The following is a 24,120-nucleotide window of genomic DNA, read 5'->3' on the forward strand; positions in this document are numbered from 1 at the left end:
CAGGGGTAGAAACTAAGGAGCGGGTGCATAACAATTTCAACTTTACTATTATTCTTTCTTTTTCTGTAATAATTAGATCTGGACTAATAATGGTTAGACTGTTAAGACTTCAATTATACTAACAATATAATCTTGAATATATATATATTTTTTGAAAAGGTGTGCTTCCTCTTCGACTGTAAACAATATTTTGAGCATAAAAGACCTTGGCATAATAGGCCCTTGCCCCCTCACAGAACACCTGTTAACTTAATTAGCTAAGAAAATATGTTCATCTTGGAAGTAAAAAGGATATCAGCCGGTAGGGTGAATCTTGCATTTCTTCAATAAGCAGGTCCATAAGTTCAGGTCTTTAGAGTCCTTGGGTTTATATTTAAACCACCTGCAAAGCAATAGAATGGCAATGATGCTTATTTTCAATCATTGTCACAGTAATAGTACATAAGAGGTTTTCATGGGATTAGGATGAAATATCTTTGAGTATAGAGCTGTTAGAGTTACAGTAATACTGCTTCATGATAAGAGACAATTTCACATGATTATGAAGTATATTATCTTCCTCATTTTTGGAAAAATGTGATGTTATAGAAATATCCTTATGAAGGTGTCACAGAAAAACCTGGTCTCCAAATGTATGGGTATATTTGCATGGGAGGAGATGTAGTTGGGGGCAGAAGGGTTCAGTCAGATATAACTTCTATTTTTTTTCCAGGAAAATTTAACGTATTTCTGTGTTTGGGATTAAAGATTGTATGCTTTGGGATTTATGATTCCATGTGTGTGTGAAACCATTAAGCAATTTGTATTTAAAAATCCTTAAATCTGAGAAAGTTGGAATAATAATGGGTGGGATTCTTTTCGTGCATCTTATGCTGACTTTACCTTGGAGGAGCCACTCTCAATTTGTACTGCTGTAAATGAGGAAAGGCTCTTGGAGAGTGGGGGAGGAAACTGTTTCTTCAGAGTAATGTTTAAATGGGGAAAAAAATCCTTTTATATACTCTCTTGGTGCAGATCTCTCTTCATTTTTTAAAAACTGTTAAACGTGAAGCTTTTTTTTTTCCTAATCCAAAAAGAAGAGGAGGAAATTAATCTAAGCAGAGTCTAATCCAGAACAACTAATAGATTGAACCCTGGCATTAGTGTATAGATTCCTGTTTGACTTAAGAGTATTTGCAAGTTCTTCTCTAACTATTTTTCATCTCTGTTTATTACATGCTAAACAGATGGCCCAGATAGCCAAAGGCAGGAAGAAGGTGCAGTGCAACCACCATCAGCTTGATGTTATGTCTGTTCTTTTGTTTGCTTTGTTGGATTTTTTTTGCCTTTTTATTTGGTGCTTTTCTTTTCTGCATCCAGCAAGTTTTTTTAGGTTTATTTCTGAGCTACCATATCAGTTAACATTTCTCAGAAATCAATTGCCTGTTTGGCCATCATTAGCCATTGCTTATCATTAGCCATTTTGTGTTAGAAATAGGAAAATATTTGACTTATCAAAGGGATACAGGTAGTACCAAAAATGCATACCAAAGAAATAGGACTGATGTGTCAAAGATTTTATTCTGTAAACTGGCAAAGTAACATAAAAAAGTGCTTTTTTTATTCCTCTATAGAGTTTTGCTTGATTCACAGCTGTGTCAAATAAAGGAAAAAAGTATAGACACACAATTATATGATGACTGACTCATATTTTAGTAATATGTTATGATTATGGAGTTCTTAAACAGTTATCAGATTTTTTAAAAGGCACTTAAAATTGCAAGCATTTGCTTTTTGTTTACAAAGGTACAGCTTCTGGAGGGAGTTAGCATGTTAATAGTATGTTGTCTGACAGTGAAGACCCTCTTGCCAGACCTGCACTATAAGTTATTTAAAACTGCACCTGTGATACACAGTTTTCCATTATTCTTAGCAGTCACTGTTGTTAAGCCCTGTATGGGAAGGGAGGTCAGAGAGGTTTTTATGGGATTAAAAATTTTACAAATTGCATCTAACCCACTTCCATATCTAGTACAGGGTTTCCATATCTTTTTGTTTATCTTTAGCTTCTGCAAACTAATACTTTGTTTTGAATTGCTGTTCTGGTGACTGTGTCTTGTTTGTGATCTAATATCATTACTAAGTGTGTTACCTAATGTTATTGACTCTATTCCATTTATTTGCAGGCTCCAGAAGGTGAATCTCAACCTGTGACTGAAGTGGACCTCTTCATTTCTACACAGAGAATAAAAGTATTGAATGGCGACACACAGGTATGGACAAAGAAGCACCTTTGCCAGGTCAGGCCTTGTCAGTGTCACAATAATAGTCCTTTGAATCAGACCTTCGTCTGCCTGCCAAAATTTGACTTTCAGGGCGTACTGGCTCTTATAGTTCCCTCCAAGACTTCCTGGTCAGAAATCTATGCTCAAGAACCAGGTCACACATGGAATTAATCAGAGTTGTCTGACTGATTTGGCAGGTATGCTAATTGCAGTCAGCCCAAAAGATAAGAAGCTCCATATGCACTCCATATGCAGTCTCACAAGTGCCAAAAAGAGGGGGCAGAATAATTTTCCTCAGTCTTCCTTTTTCTACTGATGTACTTGAAGAAGCCCCTCTTATTGTCTTTGACATCCCTTGCCAGTTTTTTATTCTAAGTGGGCCTTAGCCTTCCTCATTGCATCCCTGCATACTCTGACAACATACCTATATTCCTCCCAAGTGGCCAGTCCCTTTTTCCACATTCTATAAACTTCCTTCTTCCATCCGAGTTTTACCAGAAGCTCCTTGCTCATCCATGCAGATTTCCTGTCTCATTTGCTTGATTTCCTGCTTCTAGGGATGCTCCAATCTTGATCTTGGAGGAAGTGGTGTTTGAATATTAACCAGCTCTCTCTCACCCCGCTTCCTTCTAGAGCCTTAGCCCATGGGATTCCTCCAAGTAGGTCTTTGAAGAGGCCAAAGTCAACTCTCCTGAAGTCCTGGGTTGTAATTCTACTTTTTGCCCTGCTTCTTCCACGCAGGATCCTGAACTCCACCCTCTCATGGTCACTGCAGCCAAGGCTGCCCCTGACCTTCACATCCCCAAGTAGTCCTTCTTTTTTAGCACAAGGTCCAGGAGTGCACTTCTCCTTGTTGGCTCTTCCACCACCTGTGTCAAGAAGTTATCATCAGTGCTCTGCAGAAATCTCCAGGACTGTGCGTGCCTGGCTGTGTTGTCTTTCCATCAAATGTCAGGGTAGTTGAAGTCCCCCATGAGAACCAGGGCCTGTGTTCATCAGGCTATTTCCAGCTGTCTGTACAAGGCCTTGTGTGAGCCAATGCAGACAGGACGCAGGAACAACCACAAAACCATGGATTAAGGGCAAAGAACAAATTTAATCTCAATACCTCATGGATCAGGGAACCTCTGAAGCAGCACCTGGGCAGAGGCAGGCAAGCAGGGGACGCAGGCACCGCGGAGCGAGAGTCCTTATTAGCAAGAGAGTGCGAGAGTGAGAGAGCTCCCACTTGCTGTTTGGGCCTGTATTTCAAAGATTCTGGCAGGCGGAGTTTTCTGCTGCGCTTTGATCTCTTCAACAGCAGGGCAGGCGTGTTCGATAAGGTGCCCCTGAGTCCATCCCAGGCCTATGTCATCTAAGTGCAGATGTCCTGCTTGTTGAGCACACAGAACTAAGCAACAATTAGTGTGATAGATGTGTTTTCCAGCACCCCACATGCGAGTCACTTGAGCATATTTACAGTCCTCCTCGCCAATCTTCCGTTACTTTCCCACATTCCACCCCCTCGCTCAAGAGACCGCTTCTGCTGGGATTGACAAAGCTGGAGATGTTCATTTAGGCTTGCAGGGTGTAGTACAGACTAACTTACAGAGGCATGCAATAAACATATATAGAAAAAGGAATAAACATATCTCTACAATAATGCTTTGAATCAGGTATCCTGTTCCTCCTATCCAGGAATTAAACCCCTCAACCAGCCAGGCACCACCAGTAGGTTGTTCCGTTTGATGTATTCAGTCCTGGAGAATGTTGGATGCTGTGCTTTGGGCTGGCTGTTTCAGCAGTTATGTTGAAGCAACGTGTTTTCAAAGTCGAAGCAGCGTTTCTGGTGTCCAGGGAGGAAATCGTCTACCGTCAGTCAATTTGTAATGTTCATTGGCACATAGCCGTTACCTACTCAGAAAAGACAGCAATGAGACATTAATATCAAAGTCACTTAGCACAGTATAATTCTATAATACAGCTGCTGGTGTTGATGCACCACTGAAACAAGTTGTCTACAGATCTGCAGCTGTTAATCTTCCCTTAGTATAAAATGCAGACAAGTTAGTTGCAGTAGAGGCTAACCAAATCTAAGTGTTTACATGTTGATTTTGCAGAGATGTATCCAGGGCATGTGCTTGTAGTACCAGACTACAAAGCATGATGAGCCAACCTGTGACAGGGGAGGAAAACAGCAGTGGCATCTCCTTCCAGTGATACATACATGCTGCTTCAGCTCCTTCGGCTACTATTACTGTGGGTTTGATAACCTGTTGTGGGGTAATTGCCCACACGGATTGTAGAGCTATGGCTTGTGCTTTTTCAGATTGAACTTCAATTCGATGTTGGGTTTGCAACACTAATATGCTCAAGAACCAGGTCACACATGGAATTAATCAGAGTTGTCTGACTGATTTGGGAGGTATGCTAATTGCAGTCAGCCCAAAAGATAAGAAGCTTTGTTCACATTATACAGCATTCTAGGCAGTCTAGTACCATAATATAATAAGTATCAATTGTCCCTAGGCAAGCCTAAAGTATTTGGTTGTGATAACTAATTTGAAGTCCTTCATCCTCAGCATGGTGTGTGTTCAGGCCAAGATATCCAAGTCTTTGTTTTCTTTTCCACAGTAACTTTCATTTTAAAAATGTGCTTTTTTTTTTATTTGCTTTTTTTTTGGAAGTGAGGCTGTTGGTTCCTCTTGGCACCTCCTTTCATAGAGAAGACTTTTTTCCTTTTTGTAGGCATTTACTTAATAAAGGTGTCATACTGCCATTAATCTCTTTATAAAACACCAAAAGTGCAATAAGAATTTGCTTAAAATGGTGTCTGATACAATTTTTTATATCCTCCAGGAAACTATAATGGATCATCCACTGAGGACCATTTCTTACATTGCAGATATAGGGAATATAGTTGTTCTGATGGCTCGTAGACGAATGCCGCGATCAAATTCCCGGGACAATGTGGAAGCATCTCACCCCTCCCAAGATGGAAAAAGACAATACAAAATGATTTGCCATGTCTTCGAGTCTGAGGATGTAAGGATTTTTTTTAATGTTCTGATTTTTTTAGGAGGTAAAATGTGAGCACATCTTGACAGGCTTGAAAGTCTATAGCCAATGGTCCTGTTTGGCTTGTTTGTTAATTGCATAAAAATATTTCATCGAAGTAGCTTTCTCTTTGCATGATGGAACTCTGTGTTTTAGTTGCAAAGTCAATATTTATAGAACTTCCTTTTTTTCAAGTAAGTTTAATACTTTCCTAGACACAGTGAGGGGCAGTGAGGGGCAGATTCTAAAAGAACACTGTTGCCACAGTTTACATGTGCTCAGGATCTGTGAGAGTGAGCATCCATCAAAGAAGTTTATTTTCATAGGGAGCTTCCATTCCCTAATGTTGCCACAAGGATCGGTGATATATGCCATAAAGGGGCGCTTTGGGTGGGTTTTTTTGTTTGTTTAGGTTTTCTTTTGATATGATGATGGAGTTCAGAAAGAGTAGCTGAAATTATTCCCCTCCCAAAAAAACGCCCAAGCAATAATGTTGGTAATTACAATAGTGTCCTTTGTAATTACAAAGTCTCTTTATAATACCTTGGTTGCTGTTTAAATCAAGTGATGGTCATCTTCCTCTTCATTGTTATCAATTTGGGGCAAATGCCCTCTCAGACAGTTGTGGGTGTCCCATTCACACAGACTCTTACGCCCACCCACTGTGGTGGGTTCACCTTGACTGGCTGTCAGGTACCCACCAACCCATTCTCTCACTTTCCCTCCTCGGTGGAACAGGGGGGAATATAAGATGAAAAACTCATGGGTCGAGATAAAGGCAGTTTAGTGAAGAAAAGCAAAGGTCAAGCGCAGAAGCAAAGCAAAGCCAAAAGATTTATTCTCTACTTCCTATCAGCAGGCAATGTCCAGCCACTTCCTGGGAAGTAGGGCCTTAGTATGTGCAGTGGTTGCTTCAGAAGACAAATGCCTGAATAATGAATGCCTCCCCTCCTCCTCCTTTCTCTCAGCTTTTATTGCTGAGCACGACATCATATGGTATGGAATAGCCCTTTGATCAGTTTGGGTTAGCTATGTCCCCTCCCAAGCTCTTGCCCACCCCCAGGCTAATGGCCTTTGGGGACAGGAAGGGTTGGAGAGACAGCCTTGATGCTGTGGGAGCACTGCTCAGCAGTAGCCAAAACACTGATGTGTTATCAACACCTTTCTAGCTGCAAATACAGCACTATGAGGGCTTCTATGGGGAAAGTTAACTCCATCCCAGCCAGATCAAATACACCCACTCACATTAGCATCTTATCGTCTGTTGTTCCCAGGCGATTTTACCAAGTGTGGATGCGCAAGACTGAGTTGTCTGTTATCAAACCTGATGTCTGGTCCTCACTAATTAAAACTCAAACATTTTGAGAAAGAAATATCAATGCACATAACTTGTTGATTTTATGTATTTATTTTTTTTAAAAAAAACAACCTAAACTAAATTAGCAAGGGGCAAAAATACATAGACAAATATATCAAAATGAAGTTGGGAGATCATGCAATCATAGAATGGTTTGGTTTAGACAGGACCTTAAAGATCACCTAGTTCCAATCCCCCTGCCGTGGGCAGGTACACCTCCCACTAGACCAGGTTGCTCAAAGGCCCATCCAGCCTGGTCTTGAACACTTCCAGGGATGGGGCATCCACAACTTCCCTGGGCAACCTGTTCCAGTGCCTCACCACCCTCATAGTGAAAAATTTCTTCCTGATATCTAATCTAAATCTACCCTCTTCCAGTTTGAAGCCATTAGCCCTCATCCTATCACTACATGCCTTTGTAAAAAGTCCCTCTCCAACATTCTTGTAGACACCCTTCAGATACTGGAAGGCTTCTATAAGGTCTCCCCAGAGCCTTCTCTACTCTAGGCTGAAAAACCCCAACTGTCTCAGCCTCTCTTCATAGGAGAGGTGCGCCAGCCCTCTGATCATCTTCATGGCCCTCCTCTGGACCCTCTCCAACAGGTCCGTGTCCTTTTTGTGCTAAGGACTCCAAAGCTGGATGCAGTACTCCAGGTGGGGTCTCATGAGAGCAGAGTAGAGGGGCAGAATCACCTCCCTTGACCTGCTGGCCATGCTTCTTTTGATGCAGCCCAGGATGCGGTTGGCTTTCTGGGCTGCCAGTGCGCACTGCTGGCTCATGTTGAGCTTCTCATTCACCAACACCCCCAAGTCCTTCTCCTCAGGGCTGTTCTCAATCCATTCTCCACCCAGTCTGATATAGAGTTGTCAATCTTATAATCAGGTTAGTCCCAAATAAAATGATCTCACATGGTGCTAATTGACAAACCAGCAAATCTCATTTATTGCTCAGCCCTCCAGATAACAGGATATTATTTCTCCATGGTGACCACTATGCCCATCAGATAGTTCTTGTAGAGGGAGAGAAATCACTCCTATGTGAAAATTAATGCTTAAGAGTACAGCAGTCATGCCAGTTAAGGCATCCTGCCCAAATTACAGATGGTGAGGTAATAGCCTATTTCTACTTCTATGATTCTTGTGCCTTGCACCTCACTTAGACTTCAAAAGGACTTTGCAGTACAATTCAGAGTATATTAAACTAATTAATAAAAATTTAAGTGAAAATATTAATTTCTCACTAATGCCTTAAAAATATTTGTAAGGGCTTCCAGATGGGAAAGTTTCCTTTAAGAAGTGTTTGGTTTTATGTATTTGGGAATCTGTTCTGAAGGCACCATGTTCATATAAATTCTGTGGTTGCAGTTACATATGCAACCTAATGCTGGGATTCTCAGTGTTTTTGCTTTACCTTTTTAGTAGTCCTCTACCAAACCAAATTTTACAGAAAACCTTAAAGATTGATTTTTATGCAAAATATCATATAAGCCACTCTTCTTGTAATGCCCTTAATGAAATTGGTATGCAAATAGAAAGACTAGACTATGTTTTTTGTTGTTTTGGGGTGTTTTGGTTTTTGTTTGTTGGTTGGGTTTTTTTGGGGGGGGTGGGTCAGGCACATCACTACATCACTAGTGATTACATCACCTGATGTACTACCCAGTTTGAGGCTGTTGCTTCTGTATTTCAAATCACACATTTTGTATGTTACTGGACTCTCTCTCACTGGCCACTTCAAAAAGCAAAGATCAAATTGTCAGATGACAGAGGCAGTGGTTTCTTTTCTTTCAGAATATGATAGCCTTCCTGGATCTGTTTCTCAGTATTTTCTTGGCTATTGAAAATGTGTGCTTCCATTAGAGGATTGTTGTCATTACCTTCTGTGATTTGGTCAGATGTTTTCATATTTGTGTCGGACATGATCCTTCCTGTGCCAGAAAATATTATCCTGGAAAGTACAACAGGTCTGTAGGTCTAAAAAGAAGCATTGACTTAATAGTCTGAATATATTCTGAGGATTTTCAGGACATGAGCATTCCTCAGTCATAGAGTAGTTCAAAAATAGCTTATAAATATTGTAAAAAAATCCGAATGAGTAGGAAAAAATATAACTCAGAAGGCGTTAAGATAAAAACGTATCTGTTAGTAGCAAAGAGATTTCCACTGTAAAGAGCCTGTAAATCCAATGGAGTAGAAGAGCCTCTTTTATATATAAAATCTCACATATTTCACTGTCATCTTTTCTTCTTCTGGGACGCTGGGTATCTAGAAGAATTTATCCAGTTAAGCTGATTGTGATACGTCTTAAGCCTTCAAATGGGTGATGGCCAAAATGTGTCCCTGCTTGGAACTGTCCTTATCTTAAAAAAAAATGCCACGACAACAGATTTTCCAAGTGTAGTTGGCACTGGATATTCAGAACAGCTCAGCTCCTAAAACATGGCCAAATGCTGGGTGTCTAAATGGCAGTTGATCTCTTCTTGGATGTCCATCTTGGTGTATGCACCTGAATGTACAAGTCCATATTTATCTCCTTTCTTGCAGATAGCGTGCTGAGCTAATGAATTGCAGTGCACTCATCTTCTTGCCATCAAATTGTTTTGATTTGGAAGTTTGCAAAATAATGGAAGTGCAGACTGTGTGTGCTGTTGACCTTTTCAGTGCCAGCGATCATGTTTTTGTCATCAACAGATTTAGAGCTAGTTTGAGTGGATATAAGATGCAAACAGTTTTTATTTTGGGATTGGGAACCTTTTCCTTACTGGGGCCTGAATTGGACTGCACATAAAAAAACAGCTTAGCTGTGTTCCTGCATCCTCAGCACACCCCCACACCATACAGAGTCCTCCCATCCCCTTTCCCTTCCCCCTAACCAGAACTACTCTCCAGAGGGCAGTTTCATTCCACACTGTGACCCCTACACTCCACAGTGCTTCCTGCGCCCAGCACTCTGGTTATGCACAGCACTGTTCCACACAGTTTCCTGCACTGCTCCCATCAGCTCTGCACTCATACCATGTTGATTTCCACTTGTAAACAATATGTATATCATTCCAAGTTTACCTCAATCACCTCACAACAAAGGATTCCACCAGTCTGCTATTTTCAGCTACTTCCTTGCCTTGCATGGCACAGAGATCAGAGCTTTCCCTTTACACGCCTTTGTTTTTCTACCCATCCCTGCCTTTACCACCAGTAGCAGGTGGTAGGAGCTAGAATCATAGAATGGTTTGGGTTGGAAGGGACCTTTAAAGATCATTTAGTCCAACCCCCCCTGCCACGGGCAGGGACATCTTTCAGTAGATTAGCTTGCTCAAAGCCCCTTCTAACCTGACTTTGAACACTTCCAGTGACTGACACCCTTCCTCCTGACACCCTGCCCCTTGACCAATCTCAGCAGCATAGACAGACTACCGACACCATGTCCTTGACCAGTATCGGCAGTGTAGAAAGACTGCCAACACCCTGCCCCCGACCGACATCAGCAGCATAGGCAGGATGCCACCCACATTATTCACGTAAGATATGATTCTCTCAAATCACACTGCCATTGGTGGAGCCATGGGATGGTGCGACTCTTACCCACATTCAAAAGGCATTTGCACAATTGGCTGTTGCTGCCAGATGACCTGGACACCAAGTGTCCCTGGCAGACCACCAGAGCCATGCCATCACTTATGATCCCATGTTTGGTGTTTGCTATTAGTGATCGGGTGAGTCGCCGTAATGACACGTTGTTGCTCATCTTTCCTACTGCCTCAGTAAAGCTATGTTTTATAACATGTTGTCAGACTCCATTAACATTTGGATCACAGGCATCCACAACTTCTCTGGGCAACCTGTTCCAGTGTCTCACCACCCTCATCATAAAAAATTTCTTCCTTATATCTAATATAAAACTACCCTCTCTCAGTTTAAAACTGTTTCCCCCTGTCCTGTCACTACAGTCCTTGGTAAAAAGTCTCTCTCCATCTTTTTTATAAGCCTCCTTTAAGTACTGAAAGGCCACAATAAGGTCTCCCCAGAGCCTTCTCTTCTCCAGGTTGAACAACCCCAACTCTCTCAGCCTTTCCTCATAGGGGAGGTGCGTCAGCCCCCTGATCATTTTTGTGGTCCTCCTCTGGACCTGCTCTAACAGGTCCATGTTTGCCTTGTGCTGGGGACCCCGGATCTGGATGCAGTACTCTAGGTGCGGGTCTCACCAGAGCGGAGTAGAGGGGCAGAATCGCCTCCTTTGACCTGCTGGCCATGCTTCTTTTGATGCAGCCCAGGATACAGTTGGCTTTCTGGGCTGCAAGCACACATTGCCAACTCATGTCCAATTTTTCATCCATCAGTATCCCCAAGTCCTTCTCTGAAGGGATGCTCTCAATCAGTTCAGCAGCCAGTCTGTATTGATACTGGGGATTGCCCTGACCCAGGTGCAGGACACTACACTTTGCCTTGTTGAACCTCACGAGGTTCTCATGGGTCCACTCCTCAAGCCTGTCAATGTCCCTCTGAATAGCATCCCTTCCCTCTAGTTTATCAATGGCGCCACTCAGTTTGCTGTCATCTGCAAACTTGCTGAGGGTGCACTCGATCCCACTGTCTATGTCATTGATGAAGATACTGAACAGTACTGGTCCCAGTATGGACCCTTGAGGGACACCACTTGGTACTGGTTTCCACTTGGTTTGCCATTGACTGTAACTCTTTGGACATGGCTATCCAGCCAGTTCCTTATCCATCTAACAGTCCATCCGTCAAACCCATATCTCTCCAATTTAGCAGCAAGAATGTTACGGGGGATAGCATAAAAGCCTTACAGAAGTCCAGGTAGATGACATCCATAGGTCTTCCCTTGCCCACTGATGCAGTCCCTCCATTGTAGAAGGCCACTGGATTAGTCAGGCATGATTTGCCCTTGGTGAAGCCCTGCTGGCTGTCTCTAATCACCTCCCTCTCTTCCATATGTTTCAGAATAACTTCCAGGAGGATCTGTTTCATGATCTTACTGGGCACAGAGGTGAGGCTGATTGGTTGGTAATTCTTTCTACCCTTTTTAAAAATGGGTGCAATATTCCCTTTTCTCCAGTCACTAGAACAGCTCACAGAGAGTAATGAAGCAGTGAGTGAAAGCTATGGAGCATCCAGTAGTTTTAGGAGCAGAGCAGCCAAGAGCAGGCTACAGGCACAGGAGAGAGCCATATAGACTAGGCAGAGTGGGCTGGAAGCCCACTGAACTTAATTCATGAAATTCAACAAGGACCAATGACAAGTCCTGCACCTAGGGAGGAAGAAACCCTGGCAACAAAGCAGGCTGGGGACTGACTAGCTGGAGAGTAGCTCTCCTGAAAAGGCCCTGGGGGGGCTTGGCAGACAGCAATGCTGAACATGAGCCTGCAGTTTGCCCTGGCAAGCAAAGGTGGACAACAGCATCCTGGGCTGGATTAAAAGGAGCATAAGCAATAAATTGCAGGAAATGATTCTTCTTCTCTACTCAACACTCATTAGACCACCTCTAGAATACCACATCCAATTTTGGGCCCCCAACCTCCCCCCAGTACAAGAAAGGCATTGACAAACTGGAGTGAGTTCAGCAGAAGGCCATCAAGATGGTCAGGGGGCTGGAGTACTTGCCCTATGAGGAGAGGCTGAGGGAACAGGGCTTGTTCAGGCTGGAAAAGAGAAGGCTTCAGGGGGCCCTAACAGCAGCCTGCCAATATCCATGAGGAGATTAAGAAGATGGAGCCAGGCTCCTCGCAGTGGTGCATGGTGGGAGTATGAGAGCTAACAGACATACATTGAAACAATAAAGGACTGGATACAAGAAAAAACTTTTTCATCATGAGGACAGTCAAGCATTGGAACAGGCTGCCCAGAGAGGTTATGTAGTCTGTCCTTGAAGATTTTTCAATATCTGACTAAAAACCCTGAGTAACCTGGTCTAACCTCATAGCTGATTGCTTTGAACAGGAGATTGGACAAGAGACCCTTTGAGGTCCCTTCCAACCTGAATGATTCTATGATCGTGGGCTGCTTCCAGTCACATTAGGGACTGGATCTGCTCAATGGGCCAGTTGTTTCCAACCTTTTCATATTTTATCTGACAGTAACTTTTATCATTTTAAAGGAAAGCATGGGCAAGAAGAAAGAGTAGGAAATACCATAGCATCATAGCATAGCTGAGGTGGGACAGCGCCTCCAGAGATCATCTAGTTGAACCCCTCCTGCTCAAGCAAGGTCCACTAGAACAATTTACACAGGACTGTGTCCAGTTGGGTTTTGAATATCTCCAAGGACAGAGATTCCACAACCTCTCTGAGCAACCTCTTTGGGCATTCAACCACATCCTCACAGTAAAAAAGTGTGTTCTTAGGTTTAAGTGGAATTTTCAGTTTTTCCATTTGTGCCCATTACCTCTTGTCCTGTCACTGGGCACCACTGAAAAGAGCCTGGCTCCATCTTTACACCCACCCATCAGGTATTTATGTTTCTGTTAGATCCCTAACGAGTTTTCTCTTCTCTAGGATGAACAGTCCCGGCTCTCTCAGCCTCTCCACATATGTTAGATGTTCCAGTCCCTGAGTCATCTTTGTGGCCCTTCTCTGGACTCTCTCCAGTATGTCCATGCCTCTCTTGCACTGGGGAGCTGTCCTGGTTCCAGCGGGGATAGGGTTAATTTTCCCCAGGCTCTGGCAGGGACACAGGTATTACATATCATGTGAAGCCATACCCAGTCTATAGCGGAGTTGGCCGGGGGAGGGGGCAGGAAGTCGCAGCTTGGGAGCGGGCTGGGGCGTCCTGGGTAGAGTGACCATGTGGGTTTTTGTTGCACGGTTTTTTGTTGCCATCTGAGGCCAAACCACAATAGTCCTTTTTGGCGCCCAACATGGGACTGGAAGGGTTGAGATAACGACAGATTTGACCTGAGCGTGTTAAAACAAATCTGTTATATACATTTATTATATTAGTTAAATAGTCGCTGGTCACCATGTTGCTTCGTTTGTTCTCATGGCTGTGTTATGTAAATTCTTATATGCTCTGTGTACTCCCCGTGATGATGTTTATCACCTCTGAGAGAGGGATCAGGATCATAATTTTGCTGTCCTGTGTGTTATCAACTTATGATCTGATAACATCACTACTCAGGCAGTTATGTTGGGGTGTTTATATGGCATTGCTGTCCTGCCCATACCTCGGGCACTGTCTTTTGGAATTTATTAATAATCACAATCTATGGGGGAAACAGAGGGGGCTACTTTCTCCAGCTCTTTCGCCTCCATTTTCTCCTATACAGAAGAAGAAATACACCAAGAAATCAGTTTGCTTAGTGAGGGATGACGATGAACCAGGGCCATCACGAGAACAGGAGGAAGATGGAGAACCCAGAGATAATCACCCAATCCCTATCCCAGAGTGAGCTGTGGGATATGCAAAAGCATTTCAGCCGACTTCCAGGCAAGCACATTGTCACCTCGCTGCTCTGATGCTGGGATAACGGGACCAGTAGATTGGAATTAGAGGGCAGGGAAGCCAAGCAGATGGGATCCCTGTCGAGGGAAGGGGGCATTGACAAGGCGATTGGGAAAAAAAAACAAGCCCTCAGCCTCTGGAGGCAACTCCTGTCAGGCATGAGGGAAAGGTACCCCTTCAGTGAAGATGATGTATGTCATCCAAGCAAGTGGACCACCATGGAAAGAGGTATCCAGTACCTGAGGGAATTAGCCATGTGGGAGACAGTTTATTATGACCCAGACAATGCACAGTTACCCACAGATCCTGATGAGGTCCAATGCACAAAGCCCACGTGGCAGACGTTAGTACAGAGCGCACCATCGTCATATGCCAACTCACTGGCAGTAATGGAATGGAAAGGCAAAGAGGGACCAACGGTGGATAAGGTGGCTGCCCAATTCTGGCAATATGAAGAAAGTCTCTCTTCCCCCCTCATCTCAGCTGTGGAGAAACTGTCTCGGAAGGTCCAGCAACTCAAAGAGAATATACATGTCCTATTCCCCACCTGTACAGGCCAGTATCTCAGCTATTAGGAGCAAGCGTTTCTCCACTCAAGAGAGACAATACAGAGGGTACACACCATGAGGCACCCTGTGGTTCTGCCTGCATGACCATAGAGAGGACATGAGGAAGTGGGATGGACAAGCTACTTCAATCCTATGGGCACTGGTACAGGAATTGCACAGAATCGCAGAATGACAGAATCTTCATGGTTGGAAGGGACCTTTGAGATCATCGAGTCCAACCATACACACACACCACAAAAGGGGATCCCTCCAGGAAGAGTGCCCCTCCAGTTTCCAGCAGGCAGTTCAGGCAGTTCCCCAGACAGAGTAGAAGGCCTGATCTTACTTCTGATCCTCTTGAAGGAATTTCCAAGTGATTTCTGCAAGAAGTCAGTAACGGATACTATGACCAGGATTAGAGGGACCCTGCCTCCAGCCAGGTGGAGGAAAGGGACAACTGGGTTTATTGGACAGTGTAGATTCAGCTGTGGCTGGTGGACAGCCTGACACATCAGGCCCACAGGAGTATAAGGTTCTAGTGGACACGGGCGCACAGTGTACCCTAATACCATCAAGCTATAGAAGGGAAGAACCCATTTGTATTTCTGGAGTGGCAGGGAGATCCCAAGAGTTGACTGTATTGGAAGAAGAATGAACCTAACAGGGAATGAGTGGCAAAAGCACCCCATTGTGTCTGCATCAGAGGCTCCATGCATCCTTGGTATAGATTACCTCAGGAGAGGGTATTTTAAGGACGCAAAAGGGTACCGGTGGGCTTTTGGCATAGCTGCAGTGGAGATGGAGGAAATTAAGCAGTTGTCTACCTTGCCCGGTCTCTTGGAGGACCTTTCTATTGTGGGGTTGCTGAGGGTTGAAGAACAACAGGTGCTGATTGCTAATTCCACAGTGCATCGGCGGCAATATCACACTAACCGAGACTCTCTGATTCCCATCCATAAGCTGATTTGTCAACTGGAAAGCCAAGGAGTGATCAGCAAGACCTGCTCACCCATATGGCCAGTGCAAAAATCTAATAGAGAGTGGAGGCTAACTGTAGACTATCATGGCCTGAATGAAGTCACACCACCGCTGAGTGCTGCTATGCTGGACATGCTAGAACTTCAGGCAATCTATCAGAGCTCTGGTCAAGCTCCTTTCATGCCCCACGTTGGGCGCCAATAAATCTGTCATGGTTTAGGACGAATTGGCCTATGATGGCAACAGATGCTCTCCCCCCACTTTCTCGCTCCCAGGAGAAAAGGGGAAGAGATAAAGAGATTTACAAGTTTAGAATGAACTAAACTACTTTAATGAAATATTAATAATAAAATAAAAAGGAAATAATGAAATAGATACAACATATACAAAAATGTATCAAGCTCCCAGGATGATGTCATTGGCAGGCACTGGGGAAGTCCCAGACTGGACGCAGCGATGGATGGGAACTGGATTCCCGCTCTGGAGTCAGGAACACACGGATCAGGATCAAAGGCAGATGAACAGACAGGGTCCTCCTCAGACGTCGGCCATTGCAGGAAGAGGACTGACCCTTTGATCCCTCAGCTTTTATACTGGGCATGGGGCAGATGGGATGGAATACCTCTGTTGGTCAGTTTTGGGACACCTGTCCTGTCCGCTTCTCCCCACAGGATGGACCCCTCTACCCTTTTCCATTTCCAACCCTCCAAAGGGGCAAATAACAAAATTAGCTGACCTTGGTTGTTATAGCAATAAGTATAAGCAAGAACAACTCTGTATACCGTTTCTTGGCATGAAGTACAAACATTGGTCTTATCACTCTAAAAGCAAACAGTTTTCTGCACAATATGCAGTTAATTTTCAGAGAGTTAGAAGAGGCCTAGCTAAGACATAAAATTACTGAACAGAAAGTTGGTTCTGTTTTACCTCAAACTGGGACAAGGATGATGGCTGAAATATAAATATGGGGATGCCTGGTAGACTGATTATATCACACTCCCACAAACACCGAGGCAAGCGCCATGTGCTCACAATGGTGAAAACAACCACCAGATGGCTAGAAACATACCCTGTGCCCCATTTCTACCTCCTGGAACACTGTCCTGGGCCTTGAAAAGCAAGTCCTGTGGCAACATGGCATCCCAGAGAGAATTGAGTCGGACAATGGGACTCATTTCCAAAACAGCCTCATAGACACCTGGTCCTAAGAGCATGGCATCAAGTGGGTATATCACATCCCCTGTCACACACCAGCCTCTGGGAAGATAGAACGATACAATGGACTGTTAAAAACTACACTGAGAGCAATGGGCGGTGGGACTTTAAAACATTGGGATACACATTTAGCAAAGGCTACCTGGCTAGTTAACACCAGGGGGTCTACCAACCGAGCTGGCCCTGCCCAATCAAAACTTCTGTGTACTGTAGAAGGGGACAAAGTCCCCGTAGTGCACATGAAGAATATGTTAGGGAAGACAGTCTGGGTTAGTCCTGACTCAGGCAAAGGCAAACCCATCCGTGGGATTGCCTTTGCTCAAGGACCTGTGTGTACTTGGTGGGTGATGCAGAAGGATGGGGAAGTTCGATGTGTACTTCATGGGGACCTGATTTTGAGTGAGATAGTCAATGAATCAAATTGTATGATATTAATGGCTAAATAACCCTGCCACTGTACATCCTCATTTCTATAATTGCTATCAGTTGTACTACAGTAAGAATCACCCAGACTAATGACAGATGGACTTTGATGAAAAAAAATCAAGTAAAGTGCAACGGTGATGGGATCAGAACTGACCTCAGCAGCTGGCACCCAGCAACTTCCTCGAGATCGACATCTTCAACCCATGGACCGTGGGCATGAGCCGCACTGGATACATCAATCACAAGCTCCGAGAATATAACATGCAACAGTCCAGCACCACACACCACCTCGCCTGCCCTGAGAGACTGTTCTAACAGATGGAGCCCAAAGTCATGGATTAAATGAACTCAATGGACATTTTGGAGGGATGGCCCATAGGCCATTATATCTGCATGAAAATATATGTACATATATATATCTATGACAGGGGAAAGTGGTGGCAATTAATTGGGAACTGTAAGATTATGACGTAGATGGTATAGAATAAGGGGTGTATAATGTCCTGGTTCCAGCGGGGATAGTGTTAATTTTCCCCAGGCTCTGGCAGGGACACAGGTATTCCATACCATGTGATGGCATGCCCAGTCTATAGCCGGGAGCTGGCCAGGGGAGGGGCAGGAAGTTGCCACTTGAGAGCTGACTGGTGCGCACTGGTGCATCCTGGTCTGGTTAGTGAGCAGCGGTACAGTAATCGCGTTTGTACATTCCTCTATCAGTGTTATTGTTGTTTTCCTCTTCCTTTTGCTGTTCTTTTAAATTGCCTTTGTCTTAACCCATGAGTTTTTGCCTTTTTCTTCCGATCCCCCCTCCATGGCCGGGGAGGGGCTTGAGAGTGCGGCCGCATGGTTCTTTGTTGCTGTCTGAGGCCAAACCGCGACAGGAGCCCAGAACTGGACACAGGACTCCAGTGCTGAGTAGAGAGGAAGGATCACCTCCCTCGACCTGCTGTCAATACTCCTCTTAATGCAGTCCAAGATACTTTTGCCTTCTTTTAAAGACCTTCTTATTATCTTTTAAAATGCTGTCATGTGTTTTCTAGAAGGTATGTTTATTTTTAATTGATGGCTTGCCTTTGTGCAAGAAGAGAAAACTAGCACAGGCAAGATCACAAGTTCTCCCTCCGGAGTCTCAGTTTCAGCTAGTACAATGGGTATACCTCTATGTTAGCAGCAGTTAGCTGTGAAAGGAAGGCTTTACTTGTGTTTCTTATGTGTAGTTACTTGTTCAGCAGGGTTCACTGCATGGATGAATATGTTGACATTCTGTTTTACTTTTTTAATTATTTCTTTAGGTTCACTTTTTAAAAAATTTATTACAGTTCCTTAACTTGTAGGCATGAACCATTTTGCAGCATGTTTATAACAGAGAAAGTGTCAGTGAATGAAACCATCGGAATATTTGATGTTCTTCTTTTCTTCTTTGGGAATTATTACAGGCACAGCTGATTGCACAGTCTATAGGTCAAGCATTTAGCGTGGCCTACCAGGAATTTCTGAGGGCAAATGGAATCAATCCAGAAGACCTAAACCAGAAGGAATATAGCGACTTGCTCAATACCCAGGACATGTACAATGATGATCTGATTCATTTTTCCAAATCTGAAAACTGCAAAGATGTATGTCTGCTTTTTTTCCATAACACCATTAAGCTCATGTATCCTGAGTTCAGGCCTGTACTGGCAACAATTAGAAAGCTATTAGTGCTTCCAATAAATAACCTCACTGAGGTAATTTCTGTCCTTCCCAGTAGGTTTATCCGGTGGGCAATTCTGTTTTAAGAGCAAGAGTGTATCCTAAATTTTTCAATAGTTGAATGATTTACTGTCTCTGTGTGTTCTTTTTATGAAACAATTTTCACATTTGAGACATTACATGTCAGTGAAGTGAATATACAGTAGACAGTATAAAATTTTTGGAGGCACTGAGGTTGATAAGAGTAGTTGACCCCAGATTTTAAAAGGCTATATATTTGATGCTGGTTTTATTAATAAAGATGAAGTCGTGTAACACTGCAACACATGAATAATTGTTTCCGAAAACACAGTCACAAATACTTTAAATCCCTCCCTGACATAGTTCTGTCCACCAAAGTCCATCATGCCAGGGTTTCTTCTATACCAGCTCCCTCCAGCCATATGAACAGATGATTTCTATTGGGGGAGAGGGTTAATTAAACAAAATCTCTAGTTTTAATGTTATTTGATGGTTGAAGGCATTTAAAGTGTGTTAAACTATATAACCTATTGTCTTTTGCCTTTGAATAAGAAAGGCATTTTGCAAATGAGAAACCTGTGTTTGTTTATATGGAAACATATGAGGGGTGGGATCATCAATTCCATAGATGAGAAAAAAGCTTTTGCTTGAAACTCTCTTTCTTATGATTCAGGTTTACATTGAAAAGCAAAAGGGAGAAATTCTAGGTGTAGTGATTGTGGAATCTGGCTGGGGCTCCATTTTGCCTACGGTTATCATAGCCAACATGATGCATGGAGGACCAGCAGAGAAGTCTGGAAAACTGAATATAGGGGACCAGATCATGTCAATTAATGGGACCAGTTTGGTTGGCTTACCACTCTCAACATGCCAGAGCATTATAAAGGTACAGAGAATATTCCTGGCTATTACATGTTTTAAAACCTTTATTGGAGTAGTGGGAGAGCAAAAAAGTATAGAACTATTCGTTGTTTGTTAACTCTGATCTTGTGCATTTTATAGCAGTTTCCTTTTGATGACCTTAAAGCAGAGGGCAAATTCTGTTTTACCTATTTTCTGAGCCCTAAGAAGGGAGCTACGCAACTTGAGTGTATTGGAAAGTATAGTGTTTCTTTGAACTTGGCTAAATGGTGGGATTTTTTTAATTGGAAGAACTTTCTTTTAATTGACATGAGAGCATGTAAATGCAAAAAGCAGGCAAGTCAACTGGAAATGAAGATCCTCTGGGGTAGATGCAACATACAACAGAATGGGTATTTCAACATCAGTGTTACAGGAGGGGGAAAGATGCAACTTTTGAGAATGTTGCAAATTCAGCTAAATTGTCTTCTGGGCTACCTATTAAAAAAGTCAATCAGCACAGAACTGCTGCATATTGTAGCATGTTGACATGCAATGTAATACTACATATGACTATAGAAATCCTTCTATGTCCCTACTGGGTAGTGGTATTCTGCATTAAAAAATGTTTGTTTAGTAATTCACAAAATAAGTATGTCTTTGTTGCCCATGGATTCCTTTCTTAATGCTTGAACTAAAAAATTCGCTATACAGATCTGATATTCTGGTTTCTGAAAATGTAAACACCGTGCACAGACAAGTAATAGATATTTAAGTCTCTGAGACCAACCATTCTGGATTCAGTGAATTCAAATGATATCTTGTGAATGCAGCATATTAAAACCTTTTTAACATCACTCTTTTTTATTTTTTCCTGAAACAGGAAAAACCCTTAAGTATCTCTATGCCAACTTCAGTGGAACAAAGCTCACCATCCTTCACGTTATCAGCTTTGTCATACTTGTTTTCAATACCATATCAGTTTTATTTCTAAAACTGATGTATGCTTTTCTCATATAGATGGACTTTTGCTGTGATGCATTAAGAATCTTCTGTACTTTCTCAAAATGAAAACAATAAAAAGCTAGCTTTGCTGTCATCTGCCTTTAAAAGGCCTTTATACACCTTTTTCATGGATACATGAGGCTGCTAGCCGTTTATCTTTCTGTTAAGAAAGTAGTCAATGCATTTGCAGGTCTTTATAGCCATGCTTCTAGAACTGTTTATGTAACATTTTTGGATAAAACAAATGAACCCCCAAATAAAACATCAGTCACTCAAGTACATATTTCAATGTTACAGAAATATCCTAAGATTGTCATCTTTTTTATTATGCTATAAGGACTCCTATGAAAAAAAAAGCATTTTAGATAGATGAGGAGAGTATCTCGCAAGTACTTCACATAAGGTTATTTTTAAATTAGAGATGTAAGCCTTGCTGGATGCAAGTCGCCTGGATGCAGTCCTGAGTAATGTGCTCTAGGCCATCCTGCTTTAGCCGGGGAGTTGGACTAGATGATCTCTAGAGGTCCCTTCCAACTCTGAGAATTCCGTGATTCCGTGCTACTAATTGACTATAAACCATTTACAGACTGACAGATCTAGGAAGAAACTTTCTATATGTGATAGTTATTCCCTAATTGTATTATGCTACTTATGTCTTTTTCAGAAGCATCTTGTGCTACTATCAGACACATTCAGGGAATTAGAAGGCAGTTCAAAGCATTGACTTTTCATCCCAGCAGAATGTCAGTTTCAAGTCAGTACCAAGTCTAGAGTTAGGCTCAACAAAATCAGCAGCAGTAAACTGCATGTAGAGACATCAGTATATTACCTTAGCTGTAATAGGAGTTATTTTTCTGAATGAAATCCTAATCTTATTGAAGTCAGTTGCAGGCAACCCACTGTTTTCAATGGGATCCATATTTGACTTCATTCATATGAAAGAAATTCAAAAGCAGGCGTTGGAATTGATAAATGTTAGCATGATTGAAGCTTGAAGCATTCAAGCTTCTCTACATAGCATCTTTTTCCCATATGGGTTCTGTTTATTGAAGGTTAAATGTGTGTAAATGCAACATTTAAGAGTAATGTATGTTCAGTTCTATATGTTGTATAGAAAAAAGTAATCTAACATTGGAGTTGGATTTATCTGCAAGAAACATCTCTGAACGCTTGAATATGTGTAACAGTAAGATTCTACAATTATCTCCACTTTTATGTTTGGGTTTTCCTTCTTCATTTAGTTCTTCTGGTAGCAAAGATTTAATGGTGAATGTGATAAATCCAGTTTAGAAGGGAGGGGTAATGTAAATGTGAATATTGCTTATACGTGACATTTGCATTACAGAATTGAATATAACTACACCAGGAAAGCCACTTATTTGTAACTATCTTAGCTGCATACTTTAAATTTAATTTCCCAGCCAGAATGCTTGGCAGTTTTCTGGTCAACTGCATAGACCTGCTTTTTATTTCTTTTGCTTCCTTTAGAACAATAATTTCTGTTCTCAAATGAAGAAATTGCCAACAGGAAGCTAGATTTCTTAAAACAACTCCATCAGCTTCTTGACAAGAAGAGGTTTATACTGCATCATTCAATTCACTGAGCATCCTGTTGCTTGTATCTGGTATTCAGGAATCCTGTTTCATAATGATACATTCAAAGAACTGCTTATTTCACCCCATCTTTTTCAGCATTTTTCATGGTGATGGTTATTTTTTGCAGGGTTTGAAAAATCAAGCCCAAGTTAAACTGAATGTAGTTAGATGTCCTCCAGTAACCACAGTCTTGATCAGGAGACCTGACCTCAGATACCAGTTAGGCTTCAGTGTACAGAATGGAATTGTAAGTAGCTTCCAGATCTTCTGGTGATGCTTTTACATATGTAATGAATTGGGTTTTTTCCCCTCACTGCAGCAGGGGCTGGTCAAAGTTATTAATCTGTTATTAAGTTATTAATTATTTTTAAACATTTAATTAACAATTATTTTTTTAACTTAACAAAGTTATTAATTTTTTTTTTCCAAGTCAAAAGTAGGAAAATAAACTTTATTTCATAGCTTTAGAATCAATCAGAGAAGTAAAAAGGCTGGTTTAGGTTAAAGAAACAAAAGTGTATGGAGAAGGCTGCTTTCAGTCTGTATCATTTGTGTCTCTGACCAAACCATTGTATATGGTCTCAAAAGAAAGAGTCTGTCTTTGATTCTCTTTTAATGCAAGGCTTATGCACGTTGAACTTTTTGTAAACTATGGTTCTTCATACACTCTTAAATTTTCAAACCATGAAGTAACAAGTATAACACGGATAGCTTTTGGTGGATGTTTTCTTTTGCTTTTGGAAGCAAATGTGTAGTACTCAATTGCTAATAAATATTACTTTGAATCAATGATCCACTACATTTTAGACCTTGTTGCAAACACATGTATTTAAATACTGAATTATCATTTTTGGTCAAAAGCCTCTGTTCCATATAAAAACTGTGATAATTTTGTCCTTTCCCTTCCAGATCTGTAGCCTTATGAGAGGAGGTATAGCAGAGCGAGGAGGAGTGCGAGTTGGCCATCGTATCATTGAAATCAATGGGCAGAGTGTTGTAGCAACAGCTCATGAGAAAATCATTCACATTCTCTCAAATGCTGTTGGTGAGGTAGGAGCAAACAGTGTGCCTAGATAGTATTGCATATTTCATCATCATTGCCTCTTTAGGGTTGTTACTGTTCAAACATAAATACTAGAAGTGAGAGTGAGATCCACCAAGGTTTTTCTTATTATTGAAGTGCCCACAACTTTAGATAAAGTTGAGATGATTGGTAGATACTCAACACCTTAGAGAATCCTTTTTCCCCAGACCTTAGTATGGATATGAAAATTCTCAGGCTTTCCCTTTCCCTTCAGTCCTATGTTACCTCAGCTTTTTTCTTCCCTAGTACTCCCTAGGCTATGGACACTCATGTTTTTGGTAACGTGCCTAATAGGAGTATTGATTAACATGTCTTATTACCTTCTAGATTCATATGAAGACCATGCCAGCTGCTATGTACAGACTGTTGACTGCGCAAGAACAACCAGTTTATATCTAAGGCTGACACCTCACCTTCACAACATGCATGAAGGATAGTTTTCCTCATTACTGTCTCTGTTTCTAGTACTGCATTTGTGTCTGCAGATAAATTTTTCTCTCTCTCCTCAACATTTGCTGTGTATAGAGGGGAAGGGAAAATACAGCCATGAGACTTTTTGGTTGCATCTCTATACAAGTAAAGCTTTATGCAATTCCACAC

At 42.1% G+C, this 24,120-nt stretch overlaps 1 protein-coding gene across 1 annotated transcript in view; it reads left to right on the top strand.

Moving 5' to 3' along the window:
- LOC141476614 (amyloid-beta A4 precursor protein-binding family A member 1-like) overlaps positions 1 to 23,919 on the top strand; it is a 66,623-nt gene extending 42,704 nt beyond the window's left edge. The window contains exons 5-12 of the mRNA XM_074165382.1: positions 1,227 to 1,256; positions 2,166 to 2,252; positions 5,103 to 5,288; positions 18,719 to 18,898; positions 19,669 to 19,881; positions 22,564 to 22,683; positions 23,346 to 23,486; positions 23,848 to 23,919. Coding sequence (XP_074021483.1) covers positions 1,227 to 1,256; positions 2,166 to 2,252; positions 5,103 to 5,288; positions 18,719 to 18,898; positions 19,669 to 19,881; positions 22,564 to 22,683; positions 23,346 to 23,486; positions 23,848 to 23,919 — 1,029 coding nt within the window. The remainder of the gene's footprint in view (positions 1 to 1,226; positions 1,257 to 2,165; positions 2,253 to 5,102; positions 5,289 to 18,718; positions 18,899 to 19,668; positions 19,882 to 22,563; positions 22,684 to 23,345; positions 23,487 to 23,847) is intronic.
- Positions 23,920 to 24,120: the final 201 nt, after the last annotated feature.

The sequence above is a fragment of the Numenius arquata genome, chromosome W (assembly GCF_964106895.1).
Source record: "Numenius arquata chromosome W, bNumArq3.hap1.1, whole genome shotgun sequence".
In the NCBI taxonomy this organism is placed as follows: Eukaryota; Metazoa; Chordata; class Aves; order Charadriiformes; family Scolopacidae; genus Numenius; species Numenius arquata.